The sequence below is a fragment of the Bicyclus anynana genome, chromosome 14 (assembly GCF_947172395.1).
Source record: "Bicyclus anynana chromosome 14, ilBicAnyn1.1, whole genome shotgun sequence".
Lineage (NCBI taxonomy): Eukaryota > Metazoa > Arthropoda > Insecta > Lepidoptera > Nymphalidae > Bicyclus > Bicyclus anynana.
Window position 1 is genome coordinate 3,709,082 of NC_069096.1, and position 19,345 is coordinate 3,728,426.

Consider the following 19,345-nt stretch of genomic DNA (forward strand, 5'->3'; position numbering starts at 1 on the left):
GGGAACACGACGAAAATAAATTACAACAATGAAACATCGATTCTATAGCAACAGTTTTTAGAAACACGTTAGATCGTAGATTCTTGACCTTTGACAGAGAGCCAATGTCTAGCGGGTCAGGACCTTTTGCAATTGGTCTGAGGCGTGTCCTCACTCACCAATGAGTGCAGTGTTCCACTTGTTGACAATCTTCGTGAAGGTGGTAGAGCCGGACGCCATCAGTATCTGGCGCACCCTGTTGTGGAACCTGGCCAGTGACTCGTCATCCACGCGCAGGTAGCACTGCGCGGTGCGCTCCTTCGTCACCTCGTTCTGCAGGTTCCACACGCCGTCGCGATGTGATAGCTCTTCGTGTTGGCTCCGGCACTGTATACAAAACCAAAAAATTATATACAGTAGAACTCGTTTAATACGATTACGTAGGGACCCAACTAAAAACGCGTCTTAGATGGGAAAATGATATGGGTGGGGAGATACTGATATACATAACGACTAATGTACACATACATGGTTATAAAAGTTAGTGTAAAGACAACCTAATTATGGTACTTAAAGTAATCACTTATATATGGTATGATCATTAGAGAATATCAAAAAGATTTTGATGCATTAGCAATTACGAAATTTTCAATTAAATTTTACTTTTGCAGTGCGTCTTTAAAATTTTCAATTTAGAATCGCATCATGTCAAGGGTTGTTTGCTGTCAGGGTATTTCAGTTCTTTTAGATATCGTATATTAGTCTTGTCCTGCAACCTTGTTTAAGGACCTATATGATGTCCTGTGATGATCTTTCTGTTGTAATTTATTTGTCTCATTTGCTATAATCAGAGATCATTACAGACATCTAGGTTTTAGAAAATATTTTAATAAATAATATTGTTATATTATACCAAAGATTCATTGACTCATTCACCTCTGATCCTTCTAACTTCAAAGAGCAAACTCTCACATAATATGAATCATTCAATCTATTAGTAAAATCCTTATGAAAATTGGTTCAACAGATTTGGAGACAGACACCGCGGAAGACGTAGTAATAGTAGTAATAAAAAACTCACCTTAGGCAATATCCTGCATTCGAAGCCCGCCATATTGAACAGGAGGTTAGGGTTGTCCTTGGAGTAGACGGACACAAAGCTGTTCTCCCACTGGATAGTGGTCACTGACCGCGGAAGTCGGTTCTTGATATCCCAGAAAACTGCGCGACCTCTGTTAGATAACATTTAAATCAAATCATAGTTTTATTTTAATTCAAAGACAAGTTAGCCCTCAACTTAGTGTAATATGGAAGCAGCTTTATTTGGAAGGAAATTGAGTTTCTGTATATAAATACTATGCTACATAAACATCACGTGGCTTGTGCCAATTTCTGAATGTATTAAAAGGATTTTCTAAGGTAATATGTACAGTAAGCCAAACCTGGAAACATAATGTAACATAATGTTTGGAAAACAAAAAAAAAGGTCATGTAAAAGAGTTTCAGAACTTTCAAAATAAAACTCAAGGAACTTATCAGAAGTGGGATAAAAGTAATACAAGTTTATTATTTAGTACGACTAATTTTCCAACGGTTTATTATTGACCGCGCGTTATGATTTCCCCCTCTACTTTACCCACACCACAACTATCGGTTTAGGTTTAAAACATTTCACAAAGAATGTAGCATTCGCTTATGTGAATTCGCTTTTATTAAACGTAAGCTTATAGAAAAGTCGTATTATAGTGTCAATGATTACGTAAACGACAAAATTGCTTGGAAATGAAATGTATTACATGACATACTACTTATATACCTATTGTTGGTGATAAACAAAAAAAACCTAGATAAACCTGGCTGAGTTTGTAGTGGGCTCTTCTCGGACCAAGGCGCGTTAGGAACCCTTGTAACTTTAATTTTAAGTTTTTGAATAATTGTTATCACCATTATCTTAAGTTTAATATTATTACCTGACGTTTCGAAAGAGCTTGTAAACTAAGCCTATTTGAAATAAAGAATTTTGACTTGACTTGAAACTTACAGGCATTTTAAGTTTGAGCGTACAATAATAATAATAACGCTTATAACTATTAGTTTATCAAAGTTATCAGGGTGGCGGCGGGTACTATGATCAAAATAACTTAGAATCATCTGATAAAAGATAACCGAGAGTCTAGTGGTTAATCTAATGGTGTTTACTCACAAATTGACATCATGCTTCATGAGCCTCATTCGTGCATCCCTCGGCCAGCACTTCTTGTTGTTGTAACCAACTATGTTCTCGTTGTTCGGATCAGGGTGCTCCGTTAAATATCTCTGGATCAGATCTCTGGCTTCTTCTGCGGAAAACCTGCAAGCAAATAAAAACACGTATAAATCATCTGTTAAAGACCTGTCATTTCAATCAATCAATCGTAGATAGTTAGAAAGACCTCAAAGCGTCGCGGAATTGTTATTGGTTTCGCACATTGAGTACGTCATCACTCGTAACACATTTATCTTTTTTCATGTTGTGTCTTGTGTTTTTACACTTCCAAAATCAACATAATTAAGGGATTAAAAATAAACAGTAAATATTTTTTTAAGTCCACGTCCACTCACAGCATGCGCTCGTTACGTACTAAGATAAGATGTGCGTGCACGTCTTTGGGTAATGACATAAAATTGTGCGTTCTTTAGCATGGAGGGGCCCATCTAACGATTTATATCGATGGGTGTAATGGTAGGGTGTTTAGACTAGCGTGTTTGCGTGTGAAACTGAAGGAGCGTCTCACAGTGTCTTTGTACACACAACACTATACCAGCACATAGCATTTTAACTTAAATTTTTGATTTTTTTTGTGGTCATAAACAAAAAAAGGGTTCTCAATTGGGATGTAGCTATTTATTTGTGTAATCATATCCTGAAACCGTAGCACGCCATTATAATAATAGCCGACAGAAGCAAAACAGCTTCCCTTCTATGTTCTATGATGATGGTGAGGTATTTTTGTTATTTACCTTTACAGCACAACTACTGAATCCATTTAGCTAAATTTTAAATGGATATTACATAGTTATGCATACACAATAACTTTTTATCCCATAAAAATCCACACCTCCCACAATATTTGTGAAAAATAGAATTTCACGCAAATTCGCGGGTATTCGCTAATTTTTGATAGAAGAAACAAGGCTCACTTGAAGAAAATGTGTATCCTGTCGACGTATCTACAGTACAGTCGTATAGGGTGCGCCTGCTCCGCCGCCCTGTCCTGGTACGAGAGGAAGTCGTTGGGCAGCTGCGGTGGGCCGGCCATCTCGCTGGCTCTCTGCAGGCCCAGCACTAGCAGGTCCAACACCAGCCCGTAGTACTGCACTATGAACGACGCGAACTGGAGGCCGCGTATTATACCGTACGAGTTAGTGTGGTTCATGTCCTGGAAAAGATAATGTGTTTGTACGTTTTAATATATGATTTTGATGGTACTATAATGGTTACAGAGCTTAGTAATAATAATTAACAGTGTATGACTAATTTTACAAACAATAATTTTGATATGCGACACTAGATAAAAATGTTTTAAAGAAATGATCTTTGAAGTTTTCTGTGACTTTTGGTAGGTCTCTGCAAACTGTATATACGTACTTAGAAGATCTTGTAAATATATTTCCAAATTCATAACAAAAAAAATCCCAAAATTTCTCTGTTCTCCTCTAATATTTTGAATGAAGAGTATCATTCCAGTTAATAAATAAAAATAAATAAATTGTAAAATCAGTCACGCGCCATTTTGAAAGATCAGATAGCGTAGTCTCAGATGAAAGCCGCTGTAGTACGATGCGATCGGCACCGCCTACAGTCGCCAGTCACCCCCAGAGCACAGAGGTTCTCTGGTTTCAGGACCCCTACGCAATTCATCATCTTTTATACCTACTGTTGAAGAGTTTGTTTGGTTGAACGCGCTAATCTCTAGGAGCTAATTGTTTCACTGTTAGATAGCCCATTTATCGAGGAAGGCTAAGGCTATATATTATCCCCGTATTCCTACGGGAACCACACGGGTGAAACCACGTGGGATCAGCTAGTAATACAATATTAATAACTTGCCTTGTAATTGATGACAACATTGTTCTTGGCAGTCATGTAGTCAGCGATGTTGTGGTCGACGATCAGACGCAGCAGTCGGTTGAGTAGCGTCAGGTCGATCTTTTCGTACAGTTTCTCAAAGCGCGACTCCAATAGAACGTTGCATTCACCCTCGCCGACCTCCCATACGTCTTGCAAATTGTTGATGCCTGTACAAAGTATATTATATTCTTTCATTTATTTATTTATACTTTTTTAACCGATTTCAAAAAAAAAGGAGGAGGTTATCAATTCGTCGGAATCTTTTTTTTTTATTTTAAAATCTTAATATTTAAATGCGAAAGATCATTGTATGTCATGTACAAATTGCTTGATGTACAAAGGTGAAATTTGGCAGGAAGGTAGTTTGTAGTTAGTAGGTATCCACTAAGAACGGATTTTGCGATAGGGCCGGAATAAAGAGGTCTAACGGCGGACGAAGTCGCGGGCGTCTGCTAGTACTAAATATAATACATAATTTATAAAATATTACGCAAATCCGTTAACCAACGAAATTTATCATAATATTCTTTATGTATGTTTAAGATGCGCTTTGTAATAATTCATATTTATTCGTATTTTCAGATAACAGTGTACAATTTTTAAATAAAAGTTTTAAACAACTATTTTCTAAGTAAAAATATAATAATAACAACATTATAGTTTGATTACTATCAGTCTATAATAATTTGTTTTATATTAAGTAGTATCTGTTTCATCTTACTTTTACAGTAAAAAGTGTATAAAAAAATTACATACAAAAGCACAGACTTTATACTGGACAGCTGAAGGAGGGTAATTTTTATTCCAATTCATGCATATGTATGAATCTTTCTAAGCACATTTTATTTTATTGTTTGACGCAATTCAACATACATATCTTTATATTCCGTAGGTATATAGTAAATATTTAGAGAGCATGGACGAGCATGCACTTTTCAGTTGTGTGCATTTTAAGAAATTAAATATCACGTGTCTCAAACAGTGAAGGAAAAACATCGTGAGGAAACCTGCATAACAATTATCTTAATTTTTGAATTAATCTTTTGTAATTATCTGAATTTTCTTAATTATCTACATATGTGAAGTCTGCCAATCCGCATTGGGCCGGAGTGGTGGACTGTTGGCTTAACCCCTCTCATTTTGAGAGGAGACACGAGCTCAGCAGTGAGCCGAATATGGGTTGATAATGATGATGATGATGATCTTTATATTCAACAACATACATATAATGTTGTGTAAATCTCAATATTGTTTCCCACTTTTTACATTACTTTATTAGTGTGTGTCAAAATCAATTACTACTATCAGTAAAAAGTCTTCATGTCTTCACAATTGGCTTCGTCTTTGATGAATGTGCAAACAACCAAAGTGAGGTTAGTAACAAGGGGATGGTAATACCATTGATCTCCTTTGCCACAACGCACACTTCGGGCAGTTGCATTTATGGAATCTTCTGTCTTCACTATCTTGAAAATGGATCTCCTAGCTACAATGTCAAAGTGTATATCTATAGTCGCCATGGGCATTTTTGACTGACGGGTACATATTAGGCAAAAAATACTTATAGTCCATTGAAAAGTTACATTTGGGGTTGCGTTTTTTAGAGGACGCAATTTTATTTTTTTGCTGTGTCAGTGTGTGTTTTCAGTGTAAAGCTAAAACCGAGTTTGTGGGTCGCCGCCCTTGTCCCGCGGCCACCATCTTGAAATGGTTTTTACGACATATCTCGTAAACTATTTATCTGGTAAAAAAAATTGTTAATATTTTTTTAGCAAATTGAATTCTCTACAACTTTGGTTCAGTAATTTCTTGTCATAGAACAATAAATAAAAAAGTTATAAGCAAAAATGTTCTGAAATTCCAGAAATATAATAATTTATATTGTTCGATATAACTTTTTTTTCATCTTTTTACGAAAAGATAACATCAGACCATTTTTGTAGATAATTTTTTGGGAAACAACTTTTATACGAAACATTTTTTCATTAAGTTAACAGCTAACTAAGGTTTTACAGCGCTCCGAAGTGAGTACTATTTTTCAGTACCCTCAATAATTATACATAATTATATTATACGTTAAGGCCTAAAAAAATGTATCATTTCAATGGACTACTAAGCGACATTCAATGGCATAAATGATAAAAAAAATACTTCAACAATATAGCTGTCAGTGTCAATTACAGTAATGTACAAACAAGATATAGAACTATATTTATAAATTCATTGTCATGGTATGGTATAACATAATACTCAAAATATAAAATACACCAGTACATTTACTAGTAGTTTTATGCAAGAAGCTACACATATTAAGGCCAAACTCGATGCGGAATGTTTATAAACTCAAACTAAAAATCAGGGTATACATCACTAGTCATTTTACACCCAATAATAAATTTTAAATTATGTGTTCCTAAATTTATGACGTTCATACCGAGTAGTTCATATCTTTTAAGTACCATTTTATAAAAAAAACAATAGTTAATTTTTAAAAAATCAGGTTTTTACTATCAGCGTTTTCTATGATTGATATTAATCATTCCACATTGATTTTGACTTCAGTATTGGTGCCTCGCTCACGACTTGAAGATACAGATTGTTAATGGTAAGAAAAAAGACAAAGGCATTATATATGTTCACAAAGAAAGAACTTTAACAAAGTAAAAATCATACATAGAACATACTCTTTTTGGTAGAGAGACGAATATCTTAGCGTTCCATGGATTCACCGTGCAGGTGCCGGGTCCATCGCGTGGTAGAGAGAAAAACTCCGAGCAGAGTCCTGAACTTGTAACTACAGGGTGTAGGGTTAAGGAATTCCTTGACGATCGATCAACACTCCCCGTTATCCGCTCGTGTTGTTCTCCCTGCCTAATGCCTTGGTAATTGGTTAAAAAGGTATCTTGAACATACCCTGACACCACTTGTAGACGAGCAGTGGAGAGGGTTCGGTGTCGGCTGGCTTCACCCACGGCGGCAACAGGCGCCGCTTGTCCGCCTCGTACCACAGGTACTGGTCGAGGTACGCGTCCGTTATCTTCTCCAGCGGCTCCACGTCGTACACGGGCACCAAGTGCGAGTACAAGTCCATGAACTCTATACCCACCTGAAATGTTCAATTGAATTAATTATTATAATACAGACAGTTTTAGTATGTTGAGATATAACAAGTCAATAATTAAAAAAAATAAATAACTGACTGCCTAACCTGCTCGCACCTAGTCATCCGCCTCGGGTATTTTGTATAGAGATTAATAAATAACGTTTTTCAGATTGTCCTTTTTTTTAAATATGGTCATGATGTATGTAGTATTTTGAAATCCTCTTAATGAGCCCAAGCCCTCTGAATGATACCAAATCAGAATTAAGGTTATAATTGTTCAAAATTACTCACACATTGAATCCATTGGCAACAAGAAACAAGCACACCCACAACATTAATATTACAAAGACATTTCTTTTGGTACTTCATGTGCTACCTTTCACCTTATTTTCTTCAACAGTCATATTAATTTTTTTCTTTAGGGATGGGGTGTTTTCATTAGTTAGTAAGGGGAAATTTTAGCAATGGTTTGTGGAGCCGAAAGTTTGAGAAACCCTGTATTAGACCAAATTGAAAAGCTCTTTCATCATTATCATACATTATCCCTAATTAAATAGGCTATATTTCATCCCCACGAGAACACGGTTGAAACCGCGTGGCGTCTGCTAGTAACAAATAAAATTACCTCTCTAAAGGTCCTCTGCGTGAGTAAATGACGTTTAATCCTCGACAAGGCCTCGTGAGGATTGTCATAAGCCTGTTCGATGAGGCCCAACTCTTCCCTCTGGCTCTGATTGAGCCTGGACTTGACACTGTAGGCCTCCTTTAGCCTCTCCAACGCGAGGATCAGCAGTTTGGTGTCATGCTTGTAGGAGAGCGGTGGGAACGGTATGGGGGCGAAGCGCCGGGACTCCAGCCAATGGACGGTCGTTGTGTAGATAGCTACTGCTTCCTCGGGTGAAATGTATGGACCATCCTATAGAATATTAAAATATAAGAAATACAGTGTAAAAAATTATAGTAACGATAAAGGGAGTGTACATTTGTAGCCTCAATAGCTCAATGGTAGGAGCGGTTGAACTCATCACCGAGGGGTGGTGGTCCGATCCCCGCCCCGTTGGTCTATTATCGTACCCATTCCTAATACAGTCTTTCCCGACTAGTTGGAGGGGATTGGGAATATTGGTCATATTAAAAAAATATATGGCAAGTATTCTTTTAAAAAAAAAATTAGGTTGGCGGATGGTAATATTAGATAAACTCTTTTACGGTCACTATCACAAGTTAATGATGACCAGGACCGATGGTTTAACATTCTTTCTGAGGCACAGGTAACTCCAACTCTATACTAAAGCAATAATCGAGGAATACTGTTTACTAACAAACAAATTAGAAATGAGAGTACAAAACGCATTTCATTTCATAACTTATTTATTTTAAATTACATATGTAATTTTTTTTCTTTTGCTTTTAATTAGGGTACATTAGATTTATAATTAAGTTGTAAAATATAAGTATTTTGTTTTGTAACATTATAAGATGAAAGTGGTTTTGCAAGCAATGTTTGCTTTAACACGACTATGCATACGCTAAGCATGTTAGCTAATAAGTTGATATTTTTGTAAAACTATGTAAAAGTCGCTAGCAGACTTAAATAAATAAATAAATAAATAAAAGATGTATTGTTGTTTTATAAAATATTATTCACAATATATTAACCATATCTATAATTATATAGTATTTAAAAAAAAAATTATACTACAACTACTTTTATCTGACTCTGTAATCATACCTTGAGATAGTTATGCTGCCGCTCCTGTTCAGCCTTCAGGTACAGTCGCGTCAGACGTCCCAGGTTCTTCTTGCACACGGTCTTGTCGACGGTGGCGCCGCGCCGGATGCGCTCGCGGTTGTAGTGCGCGGTGTTGGTCCACCAGTCCGCCTTCATCTTCACGTACCGGAGGATCATGTTCTCTATTGGCGTCGGCAGGCCTGGTACCTGTGTGGGTGAAATGAGCATACATGTAAGTGGAGCCGTGATAGCCCAGTGGATATGACATTGATGACTATATATTACTACAACATTGATGAGTTCCTCAAAGATAAAAGCGCTTGGAGGCCATTGGATCAGCTTCCACCTTCACACAAAAAGTAAAACTATAAGAAATTGTAATGTTATCATCAATTGTAAATTATAATACTGTATGATTTTTTAAAAAGAGCATCTGTTGAGTTTCTTGCCGGTTTCTTCTCAGCAGAACCTGCCTTCCGAACCGGTGGTAGAATCTTTACAAATAGTCAACTGACGTGTCAAAACTGAGCCTACTTGAAATAAATGATTTTTGATTTTGATTTTTGATGACCTCTACCTCAGATTCCGGACGGTACAGGTTCAAATCCAGTCCAGAGAATGCACCTCTAACTTTTCAGTTGTTTGCAGTTTAAGAAATTAAATATCATGTGTCTCAAACGGTGAAGTAAAAACATTGTGAGGAAATCCGGCATACCCGAGAATGCGAATGAAATCTCGTGAAAAGAAATGGACAAAATGTCGGCTAATGGCGACAGAGTAGTCCCAGTATAATCTCTTTTATCCCAACACAATGAAAAAGATAGAAGTTTGTCCAGTTGCACTACTATTGGTTTAAAATTTAGTTTTAGTTAAAAAGTTATTTAAAAGTTAGCCCTACAGGGCCATAAAAATCAAAGTTATCATTATCAACCCATATTCGGCTCACTGTTGAGCATGTGCCTCCTCTCAGAATGAGAGAGTTAGGCCTTAGTCCACCACACTGGCCCAATGCGGATTGGCAGACATCACACACATAGAGAATTAAGAAAATTTTCTGGTATCCAGTTGTCCTCACAACGTTTTTCCTTCACCGTTTGAGACACGTGATATTTAATTTCTTAAAATGCACACAACTGAAAAGTTGGGAGATGCATGCCCCAGACTGGATTCGAACCCACACACATTCGAATCGGAGGCAGAGGTCATATCCACTGGGCTATCACGGCTCCTAGCCGTAGCTAGTAAAAAGAATTCCATGGATTCACCGTGCAGGTGCCGGGTCCATCGCGTGGTAGAGAGAAAAACACCAAGCAAAGTGCAGGACTTGTGACTACAGGATGTAGGGTTAAGGAATTCCTTGACGATCGATCAACACTCCCCTTCTGTGCTCGTGTTGTTCTTCCTACCTATCCAATAAATAAATATTGTTCATCGTACCTTCCACGGTATGTTGGCTTTCCAGCACCGCCATGCCTCGGAGAGATGCTGCAGGATGGTCCTCGCCTTGTTCTGCTTGATACCCTCAGGCATCATGTCCACTATGTCGTGCATCACTGAAGCGCGCAACTCCAGGTCGAAGTGAGACTCGACGCGCTGCTTTGTTACAGTTTTTGCAACACCTAATAAGAGCACAAAAAAAATTCAACTTTCATCATCATCATCATATCAGCGGATGGACGTCCACTGCAGGACATAGGCCTTTTGTAGGGACTTCCAAACATCACGATACTGAGCCACCTGCATCCAGCGAATCCCTGCGACTCGCTTGATGTCGTCAGTCCACCTGGTGGGGGGTCGACCAACACTGCGCTTACTAGTGCGGGGTCGCCATTCCAGCACTTTGGGAAATTATTCTTATAAAACAAGATTAAAAATAACAACATATTGATTTATGAGAATGTGGAATTGAGTTTTATTGTATCATTCATTAACAATTGGGTACAACCAACATAACCAATAGTCCAGTAATTTTAGGCATTTTAAACTCCAATCTGGGGATAAATTCCTAGTGAGCTGAATTTTTGTATACATCTTTATTGCGGTGTTATTATGAAGATGTGAAAAATTGACATCAATATCGGAAAACATTCATCAGTTTTCGCAAATCTCAGGAAACCATGGATTTTTTAGGGATAAAAAGTAGCCTATGTGTCATGTCCATTCCAAATTTCAGCCAAATCGCTTCAGTAGTAGCGGCGTAACAAACATTCAGACATCCAAACATCCATACAAACTTTCGCGTTTATAATATTAGTAGGATTACCTTTGGAATGTCGTCCTTCAAACTGCCTGGACAGTAGGTTTCCAAGCCACCTTTCCAGTAGGGGCGTAATTCCGCGCATGAAGAATAGCCACACGCGCCATCCTGGAGCCCAGAACCCACATCCAGGGCCTTTGGATACCGGCCCCTGAGAACATATAATTTTTTTTTTTCAAGTTAACCCTTGGCTACAATCTCACCTGATGGTAAGTGATGATGCAATCCAAGATGGAAGCGGACTAACTTGTTAGGAGGAGGATGAAAATCCACAACCCTTTTCGGTTGCTACACGACATCGGAACGCTAAATCGCTTGGCGATACATCTTTGTCGGTAGGATGGTAATTAGCCACGGCCGAAGCCTCCCACCAGCCAGACCTGGACTAATTAAGAAAACCTCAATCGGCCCAGCCGGGGATCGAACCCAGGACCTCCGTTTTGTAAATCCACCGCGCATACCATTGCGCCACGGAGGCCGTGGCGCAATGGTATGTACACTATAATTGTTCCTTGTGGACTACGGAACCCAAAAAAAAATTAAAAACAACAAAGTAAGTACTTACCGTATTAAACCGATAATAAATCAGATGTTTCAAGTCCTTGCACATTCTGATCTGCCTCATGAGCTTATACTTGTAACGATACATCCCAGTGAGCTGGCCCACGTGGGCAAATATGTACTGCAGACCATCGGCCAGTTGGAACGAGTCTACGTTGTTCAGTCTGTATTGGACGTGCGAGTCCACAATGAGTTTGGTCAAGCGGAGAATCTCTCTGCACAAGTGGAATGCTGAAACAGAAGTATTACTTAGCAGCGGCGAAGAGTTCATGCAAGCCGATTCCCGCCGGGTTACATTGCATATTGATTGTTGCACGTTTCTAGATATATGAGAAACCAGAGTTTTTTTATAAATAAATATACTTAAACAATACACATCACTATCTAGCCCCAAAGTAAGCATACAGATTAGCTTGTGTTATGGGTGCTACGATAGTTGATATTATAATATTAATATACAATTATATACTACATATAAATACTTATATAATGTATAAATACACACAGACATTGGAAAACGCCCATGCTCATCACACAAATATTTTCCAGTTGTGGAAATCGAACCCACGCCCGTGGATGCAGAAAGCAGGGTCACTACCCACTGCGCCACGCGGCCGTCAAAGAGAGATTGTTGTCACACTGTATGAATTTTCTTTTCTTTGGGATGACTTACCTTCATCTAAATTCCATCCTTCGCTACTGTTACTTAGTAGTCATTACAGACAACTTTTTAACTAAACCAACTTGAAGCAAATGGTTTTGATTTCATTTTATATTTTGACTAGCTGACGCCGCGCGGTTTTACCCGCGTGGTCCCCGTTCCCGTAAGAATACGAGGGTAATATATAGCGTATAGCCTTCCTCGATAAATGCTACTCTCAGGAACTACTTAGTCCGATTCGAAAAATTCTTTCAGTGTTAGATAGCCAATTTATCGAGGAAGACTATAGGCTATATATTATACTCGTACTCCTACGGGAACGAGAACCATACGAGTGAAACCGCACGGCGTCAGCTAGTAACTTAAATAGTTTTTATTGAGTACCCATGATTGTCAGTCAATCACTACTGCAGAGTTTATTTTTGTTTGGTCTAATATAAGAAACTTTTCTACAAATATCAAATAAAATAAATTATATAGGTAGATATTTCATGTAAAGCCAGAGCAAATTGCTACTAACTTAGGTGTCCTCATCAAAATCTAACAATTACGATCAAATTGATAATACTTTGTACTTACCATTACCAAAACGGGACTTCTTTCTCTCTTTAGTAGTGAGTGTCTTCACTGGTTTCAAGTTGAAATTATAATCCAAATGAAGGTAGTTCAGATTCTTTCTATGGATCAGCAGGTTGAGCATGTTGTAACCTTGCCTGCACACTTGCAAGCCTGCTTCCACCCAATCCAGTGTTGTTGTTTGGAAGAATTTCGTTGATTTGAACGAACGGAAGAGGTACCTAAATGAAGTACACGAGAGTTACGTACAAAATGAATAGGGTAGTTGACTCATATTAAATTAAATTTAAACAATATTAATTTCGTCTAGCACATGGAATAGGGTCTGAAATATATCGATATCAATTAATAATAAGTTAAGTATTTCTTATAGAACTAAATATAAATATTATTATTATTTTTTCAAATTATTAACAGGTATTTTTTCAAATCTTCTACACATCGTCGTACATTTTGTGACATCACTACTAAATTTACTAAACGTTGAACTAATTGTTAATTAATATTTTTGTCAAACGCTATGGGATTTATTGTTGTGATGTCATGAAACAGTTGAAAATGTCATGGAGGACAGGCGTTTTGGCTAAAAACTAAAATCACATCTCAAAAAAATATGAAATTTTTTTTAGGCTAGTAGAACGATAATGAACTATTTAAAACCTTTAAAAAAAAGTGTCAACTAGCCTATTACAATCTTTAACATTTACCACTCTGGCAGAAACACCTTTTTTACCAGAAAGTCTGATACCTGTATGTATGAGAGAGTAAGAGATATGTTTAAAATAACAAATAGGCATACGCTATACAAACAAATGAATGTATTTGTCAAATGGGATCTTTAATAAAAGAAAATGTTACCTTTTCTTTTGTGGTTTTGGTGGTCTATGCTTCAGGGCATTGAGCACATAGTATTTGAGCAGCTTCTGGTACGACACGCGCACCTTGACGGGCTGGCCGGGCGGGCAGTGCTCTTTGTACCACGTCTTCACTAACGGCACGTCGATAGCACGACGGGCGCGACCTGTGGAAACAAATAGTAGCGTGTACAAGGTTTGTAACTAGGTTAGGCACAATATGTACAAATTGTACAAAATGGATATTTCAATCCAAAATAGGTGTTTTTTTGTACATCTACAAAGTGCACACTTACATGTGATTATGAATGCAATGGGAAGCGTTTGTCTGACTTTGAACTGTCAAGGGGCTCCTTGACCCTACACAGAACGTTCACAAGTGCGTAACTCGTGGTCATTCTCTGCCATTCTAAGGTCTTTATGAAGTGAAAAACAAGTATCACAATATCGATATACTAGTAAAGTTCTGACTAAATTCTTTGTGGTACTGCAGGCGGGGACAAATAAGACTTTCTTACGGGCAAAGAATGAAATACCAATGTTTTCACCGCCTGCGGCAACATAAATAATTTAGAAACTTTAAGAGTATATTGATATTGTGATACTTGTTTTTCTCTTTGCAGTTCATAACGCTTAGGCAGTCAGGTTTTTTGTTTTTATAATATAAAGTGAAATTTTGTACATGATTGTGCATCTTTTATTATAAGAGGTCAATGTGTTAGGGGCTTAAAATGGAGCAGTACATTACCTGATCTCATGTTAAATGGCCTCGGAGCCCACAGCAGTGAAATACCATTGGCAGTATTGTCTGTGTATAGAGCAGTCTCTTGTAAAAATGGAGACACTTCCTCTGGTAGCAGAAAATCTTCCTCCTCAGGTACTGGGTCTAGAGATTTCACTGTGTGTCTATGGGATATCGGATTGATAAGAGGGTCAAAGTAGAAAGCTGGTAAGTCAGGGTCTTCTGTTTTGATATACACCACATTTGGAGTGTGATACCTGATAAAGAAAACAAAACCATAAAAAATAAATGTTACAGAAAACATTATATATAATGGTAAATTGGTTGATTAATAAAAATTTGTAATTAAAAATGAGGATATAAATCACTAGTAATTTCACACCTAATAATAATTACAATAAACTTGTTCTTAAATTAATGAAAATAAATTTGATTAATTAGAAGTATGAGATATGTTTAATATATTTTATATAACATTTCATAAACAAACCATACATAATATAAAATAAATAAGTTATGAAATGACTACCTTCATTTCTAATTTCTATGTTGGTAAACAGTACACATCAAGAAAGGCTGTAGTATAGTAATTATCACTTTATTACAAATGTTCATTTAGTATACTAAGAGTGAGTGTTTTAGTTAAGGAAATCTTTATTGAAAAAAAAAACATTTTTAATAATATAAAACTGTGTTAATGAAAAATAGCTTAATGATGTTAAGTAATGTTTATATAAAACTATTTTTATGTTAACATACATATAATGTTATTATTAGTGCAACTTACCAAGACAATTGAACAAAATGTGGCAGGTTATTGTAGAGATATGGGAATGCAATTCTGTACTCTGTCCTTATTGGCTGACGAATTATAATCTTATTGATGTCGTTAAACTCATTCCAATCTTCGTCCCCAGCTGAATTATCCTTTACAAGTGGTTCAAATTTTGGTCCCCCAGGTATAGCCATATTCAAAGCTTTTGCAGTGAAGAAACTCTTTGAATCAAATAAATAGAAATAGTTATCGTCAACTAGATCAGTGAGCAATTGATTTGCAAGTCGATATAAAGTTGCCATTTGTGGTAATGTCAAATTCCATTTTCTGTATGTAGATCCATTGACATGTCTTGTGTCTACTAGAGGTTTGTGGTCATAGAACCATGATGCAACTGCCCCATCTTCCTCTGGGTCCAATTCAATCTGTATAGGCTCTAAGGGCTCAACGTCTAAAATGTTATCTGCATAGTCCAATGGTGGTTCCTCATCATCAAACGGTGGGAATCGCATACGTTTGAAATGACGTCGATCACGCTTCTCCCTTCGCATCATGATCCACATTGTACCCCACTGGGCTATGTACACTGGTTCTATGACCCAGGGGATTTCGTTCACAAACGTTATAGCACCAGTTATATGGTACAGGACTTGTACATCCCTAATCTGTTCCCAGGGCATTGGCATGTTTTCCAGGAGCTTCATGACAGCGTGCGGCATGTATTTCAGTGCTCCGAGATATACTCGTTTGTCATGTCTGTATTTCCGGCTGGTCATGTCGCCGTGATCGCGGATGATTTTGCGGATGTGTTCTGGTGGCATGTCTTCTTTCTGGGCATCGACGAAACCAAATTTTCGCTTCTCGGCGAAACGCTTTGACTGCAGTTGGAGCCATTTTTGAGCTACAGAATAGAAGAAATTTACTGGTAAATTTAATATCACAAATTATGTAAATTAGCAATTCTGGTGCAGTTGCATCTGCATTGCACCTAAGTTTTGTGTACAATTTGGGTCAATTTAAAATTTCTGAATTGGCACATGATACCCCCTTGTTGATTATTTGTTGACAGCAATTATAATAGTTAAACCACTGAAAAAGAAAGACAGTTTTCGATTCAGCCGCTATTGGTTGACAATGTACCTTTCTTATGTGATATATCTTTGATGCATCCTAGGCCTATTAGTTACTACAAGTGTTGTACTTGTGTGGGATATTAACTCTCATTATATTTGTTTGCATTCATTCATTACAATCCATATTCGGCTCACTGCTGAGTCTCCTCTCAGAATAAGAGGGGTTAGGCCAATAGTCCACCACTTCACACACCTAGAGAATTAAGAAAAGTCTCTCGATGTTTTTCCTTCACCTCTAAAGGTGTCTCTAAAGACACATGATAATTAATTTCTTAAAATGTACATAACTAAAAAGTAGGAGGTGCATGCCCCGGACTAGATTTGAACCTACGCCCTCTGGAATCAGAGGCAGAGGTCATATCCACTGTGCTATCAAGGCTCTCATGCATTTGTTTGCATACTAATACTATTCAGAATGCATTGCCACTTAGTGCATGTAAAATATTGCAGTCATGCACAATGCACAACGTGCAAGTTTCTAAGTGCAGGTGCATAGTAAAATACTTGATATGTTATACTAATAATTTATTTGATGTATCAATATTTATTTATTTACATTATTAAATGTATGCAGCAAACAGCATCTTTCAATTGTACTAAAATCGAAAAATAATATCTAAAACTGCATTACTTTATATAACCCTGCGAAATATTCCAGTCACATAGATGACAATGCTGAAAATAGGGCCACAGGGTAAATAGAAATAGTAATAGATATTGGTAATCCAAACATCCAACCTAAAACTCATTTGCTCAGTCTTTTTAACTGATTGCACTTACATGGAACAAAAAAATAATTCTCAATAAAAAATTGTTGTGTTTTAAAAAAGCTGTTGTGTGAAGATATACTCTAGACTGCATTTGTTGTATTTGAATGTTTTTCATCATCCATTAAAAAAACTCTCATGCAAATGTGAATGATTATGCTAAAAAATACAGCCCAGGATTAATCTGCTAGGAAAAAAATAGTTTTAGCCCTATGCACTACTAGGTGAAAGTACCTACTTGCAATGTGTAAAGTAATATTGTTTATCCAGGTACAACTAAAACTTTGACTCAACTTTTCTATTATAACTTTAATGACACAATTAAAGCACTTGAATTTTTGAAAATATATTAGCTTTGTAGCTTGTAAAATAGGAACAGACTTATTTTTATTGGTTCACCCTTACTTACTTTATCTGACAAAGTTAAACAGTGTCTAATTACCATACTTAACAAACTTATTGATGCAAGAATGGAAGGTAGCTCTCACCTTTATCCTTTATTTTCTCTTCTGAAATATGATGTGGTTTAGGAGGCTGCACTGGTGCTAAGGGCGGCGCTGCAGCGGAAGCAGCTGCGTGCGCCTGCATCGCTGCTTGCTGTGCCGCTGCCAGCTGCTGCTGCGCCATCATGGTAGCCCAGGGGTTGGGCCCCAGGAGGTATGGCGGCAGCGACATGGCTGCGGCTTCCTACAACATCATATTTATATTAACTATATTGCTTTATGATATTGATTTTCAAATACCTATGTGAATAGCTTGTTACATTGGGTATGACTATAATGTAATAAGTATATGTGTGACAAATATTTTACGGGGTGCTTCGGAGTATTACCCATAACTTCAAGGTGTTGACGAGTCTACTTTTAGGAGCCGAACTGCATAACTAATATTTTTTTTAAATAACTAATGAGAAGAGAATTTACTGGATTTGTTCCCTGGCTCAATTGAATTGACAATTGAGATTTTCTTAACTGGTCCAGGTCTGCCGGGTGGGAGGATTAGACCGAGGTTAGTTACCACCCTACCAGCAAAGACATACCGCCAAGTGAAATAGTATTCTGATCAATGCTGTGTAGAAAACGAAAGGAGTGTGGATTTTCATTACACTCCTACCAAGTTAGCCCACTTCCAACTAAGATTGCACCATCACTTACCATCAGGTGAAGAAATTCTAGTTAAGGGCTAATTATAAAGAATAAAAAAAAAGACCAAGCAACAACAGATAATTATAATACTGTTTTTAGTAAAAAATTCAAGAAGGTTTATACTTGTAGTTTAATTAAACAATTTTACGGTTCAAAGTACCACACAGATGTGGGCATGCACTAATATACATACATATTACATATATTACTTAGTTATTATAAATAGCTTTTAGCGTTTTCTGTTTTGTGATAAATACCAAGACACTGAAAGACATCCACGTTCATCATACAAGCATTAGGAATCAAACCCACAGCCTTGGAGGCAGTGCTAGATTGCTAGAAACTCCGCCGCCAATGGCTAAGGCAATGGCTTAGGATAGTTTTCTGGACCTCTCTTGACATAACCACAAACATAGTTTAGGGTTATGACTTAGCGCTCAGGTCAGAACTATTTGGAGAGTTTGTTTGGACGTTACCTTGTTTAGTATTCACTACATCATCATAGCTTTTTATTCAAATGTTCGGTAAACAAAAGTATTGCTTCTAATGCTACGCGTCAACGAAAATAAGCAAACTTCATTTCAGACACGATTCCGGTTTCATTGAAGTAAAATCAAGGTTTGTTTGTAATTATATTAATCTTTGTAAGAAATATTAATGAGTTAAGGATTGTTTCCAACACCAAATGCTCTCCAGCCTTCACACGTGGATATAACATACAAAAGTACAACAAATTAGCCAAAAATCAACATTAAACCATTTAACACTTTAAGTACATAAAATTACTCACTTTTGTCTCTTATGAACTACTTAATTACAAAACTGACACAATTATTGGAGTACATTTGATCTATAAGCAAAAATTACTCCATTAATGAAAACGCATTATTTTATTCAGCGGCCATTTGCATTTTTGGTGATTTGATTTTTGTCTGTTCAAACTAGGGAT

The 19,345-nt window shown here is 37.0% G+C and overlaps 1 protein-coding gene across 1 annotated transcript in view; it reads right to left on the reverse strand.

The window, feature by feature from the left end:
* LOC112053664 (pre-mRNA-processing-splicing factor 8) overlaps positions 1-19,345 on the reverse strand; it is a 40,131-nt gene extending 20,786 nt beyond the window's left edge. Inside the window, exons 1-17 of the mRNA XM_024093147.2 lie at positions 19,187-19,345; positions 17,740-17,938; positions 15,364-16,252; positions 14,583-14,833; positions 13,839-14,001; positions 12,984-13,201; positions 11,748-11,974; positions 11,189-11,333; positions 10,363-10,544; positions 8,926-9,132; positions 7,819-8,109; positions 7,004-7,196; positions 4,070-4,257; positions 3,160-3,398; positions 2,183-2,329; positions 1,061-1,211; positions 159-366 (exon numbers count right to left, since the gene is read on the reverse strand). Coding sequence (XP_023948915.1) covers positions 159-366; positions 1,061-1,211; positions 2,183-2,329; positions 3,160-3,398; positions 4,070-4,257; positions 7,004-7,196; positions 7,819-8,109; positions 8,926-9,132; positions 10,363-10,544; positions 11,189-11,333; positions 11,748-11,974; positions 12,984-13,201; positions 13,839-14,001; positions 14,583-14,833; positions 15,364-16,252; positions 17,740-17,926 — 3,886 coding nt within the window. The 5' untranslated portion in view covers positions 17,927-17,938; positions 19,187-19,345. The remainder of the gene's footprint in view (positions 1-158; positions 367-1,060; positions 1,212-2,182; positions 2,330-3,159; positions 3,399-4,069; positions 4,258-7,003; positions 7,197-7,818; positions 8,110-8,925; positions 9,133-10,362; positions 10,545-11,188; positions 11,334-11,747; positions 11,975-12,983; positions 13,202-13,838; positions 14,002-14,582; positions 14,834-15,363; positions 16,253-17,739; positions 17,939-19,186) is intronic.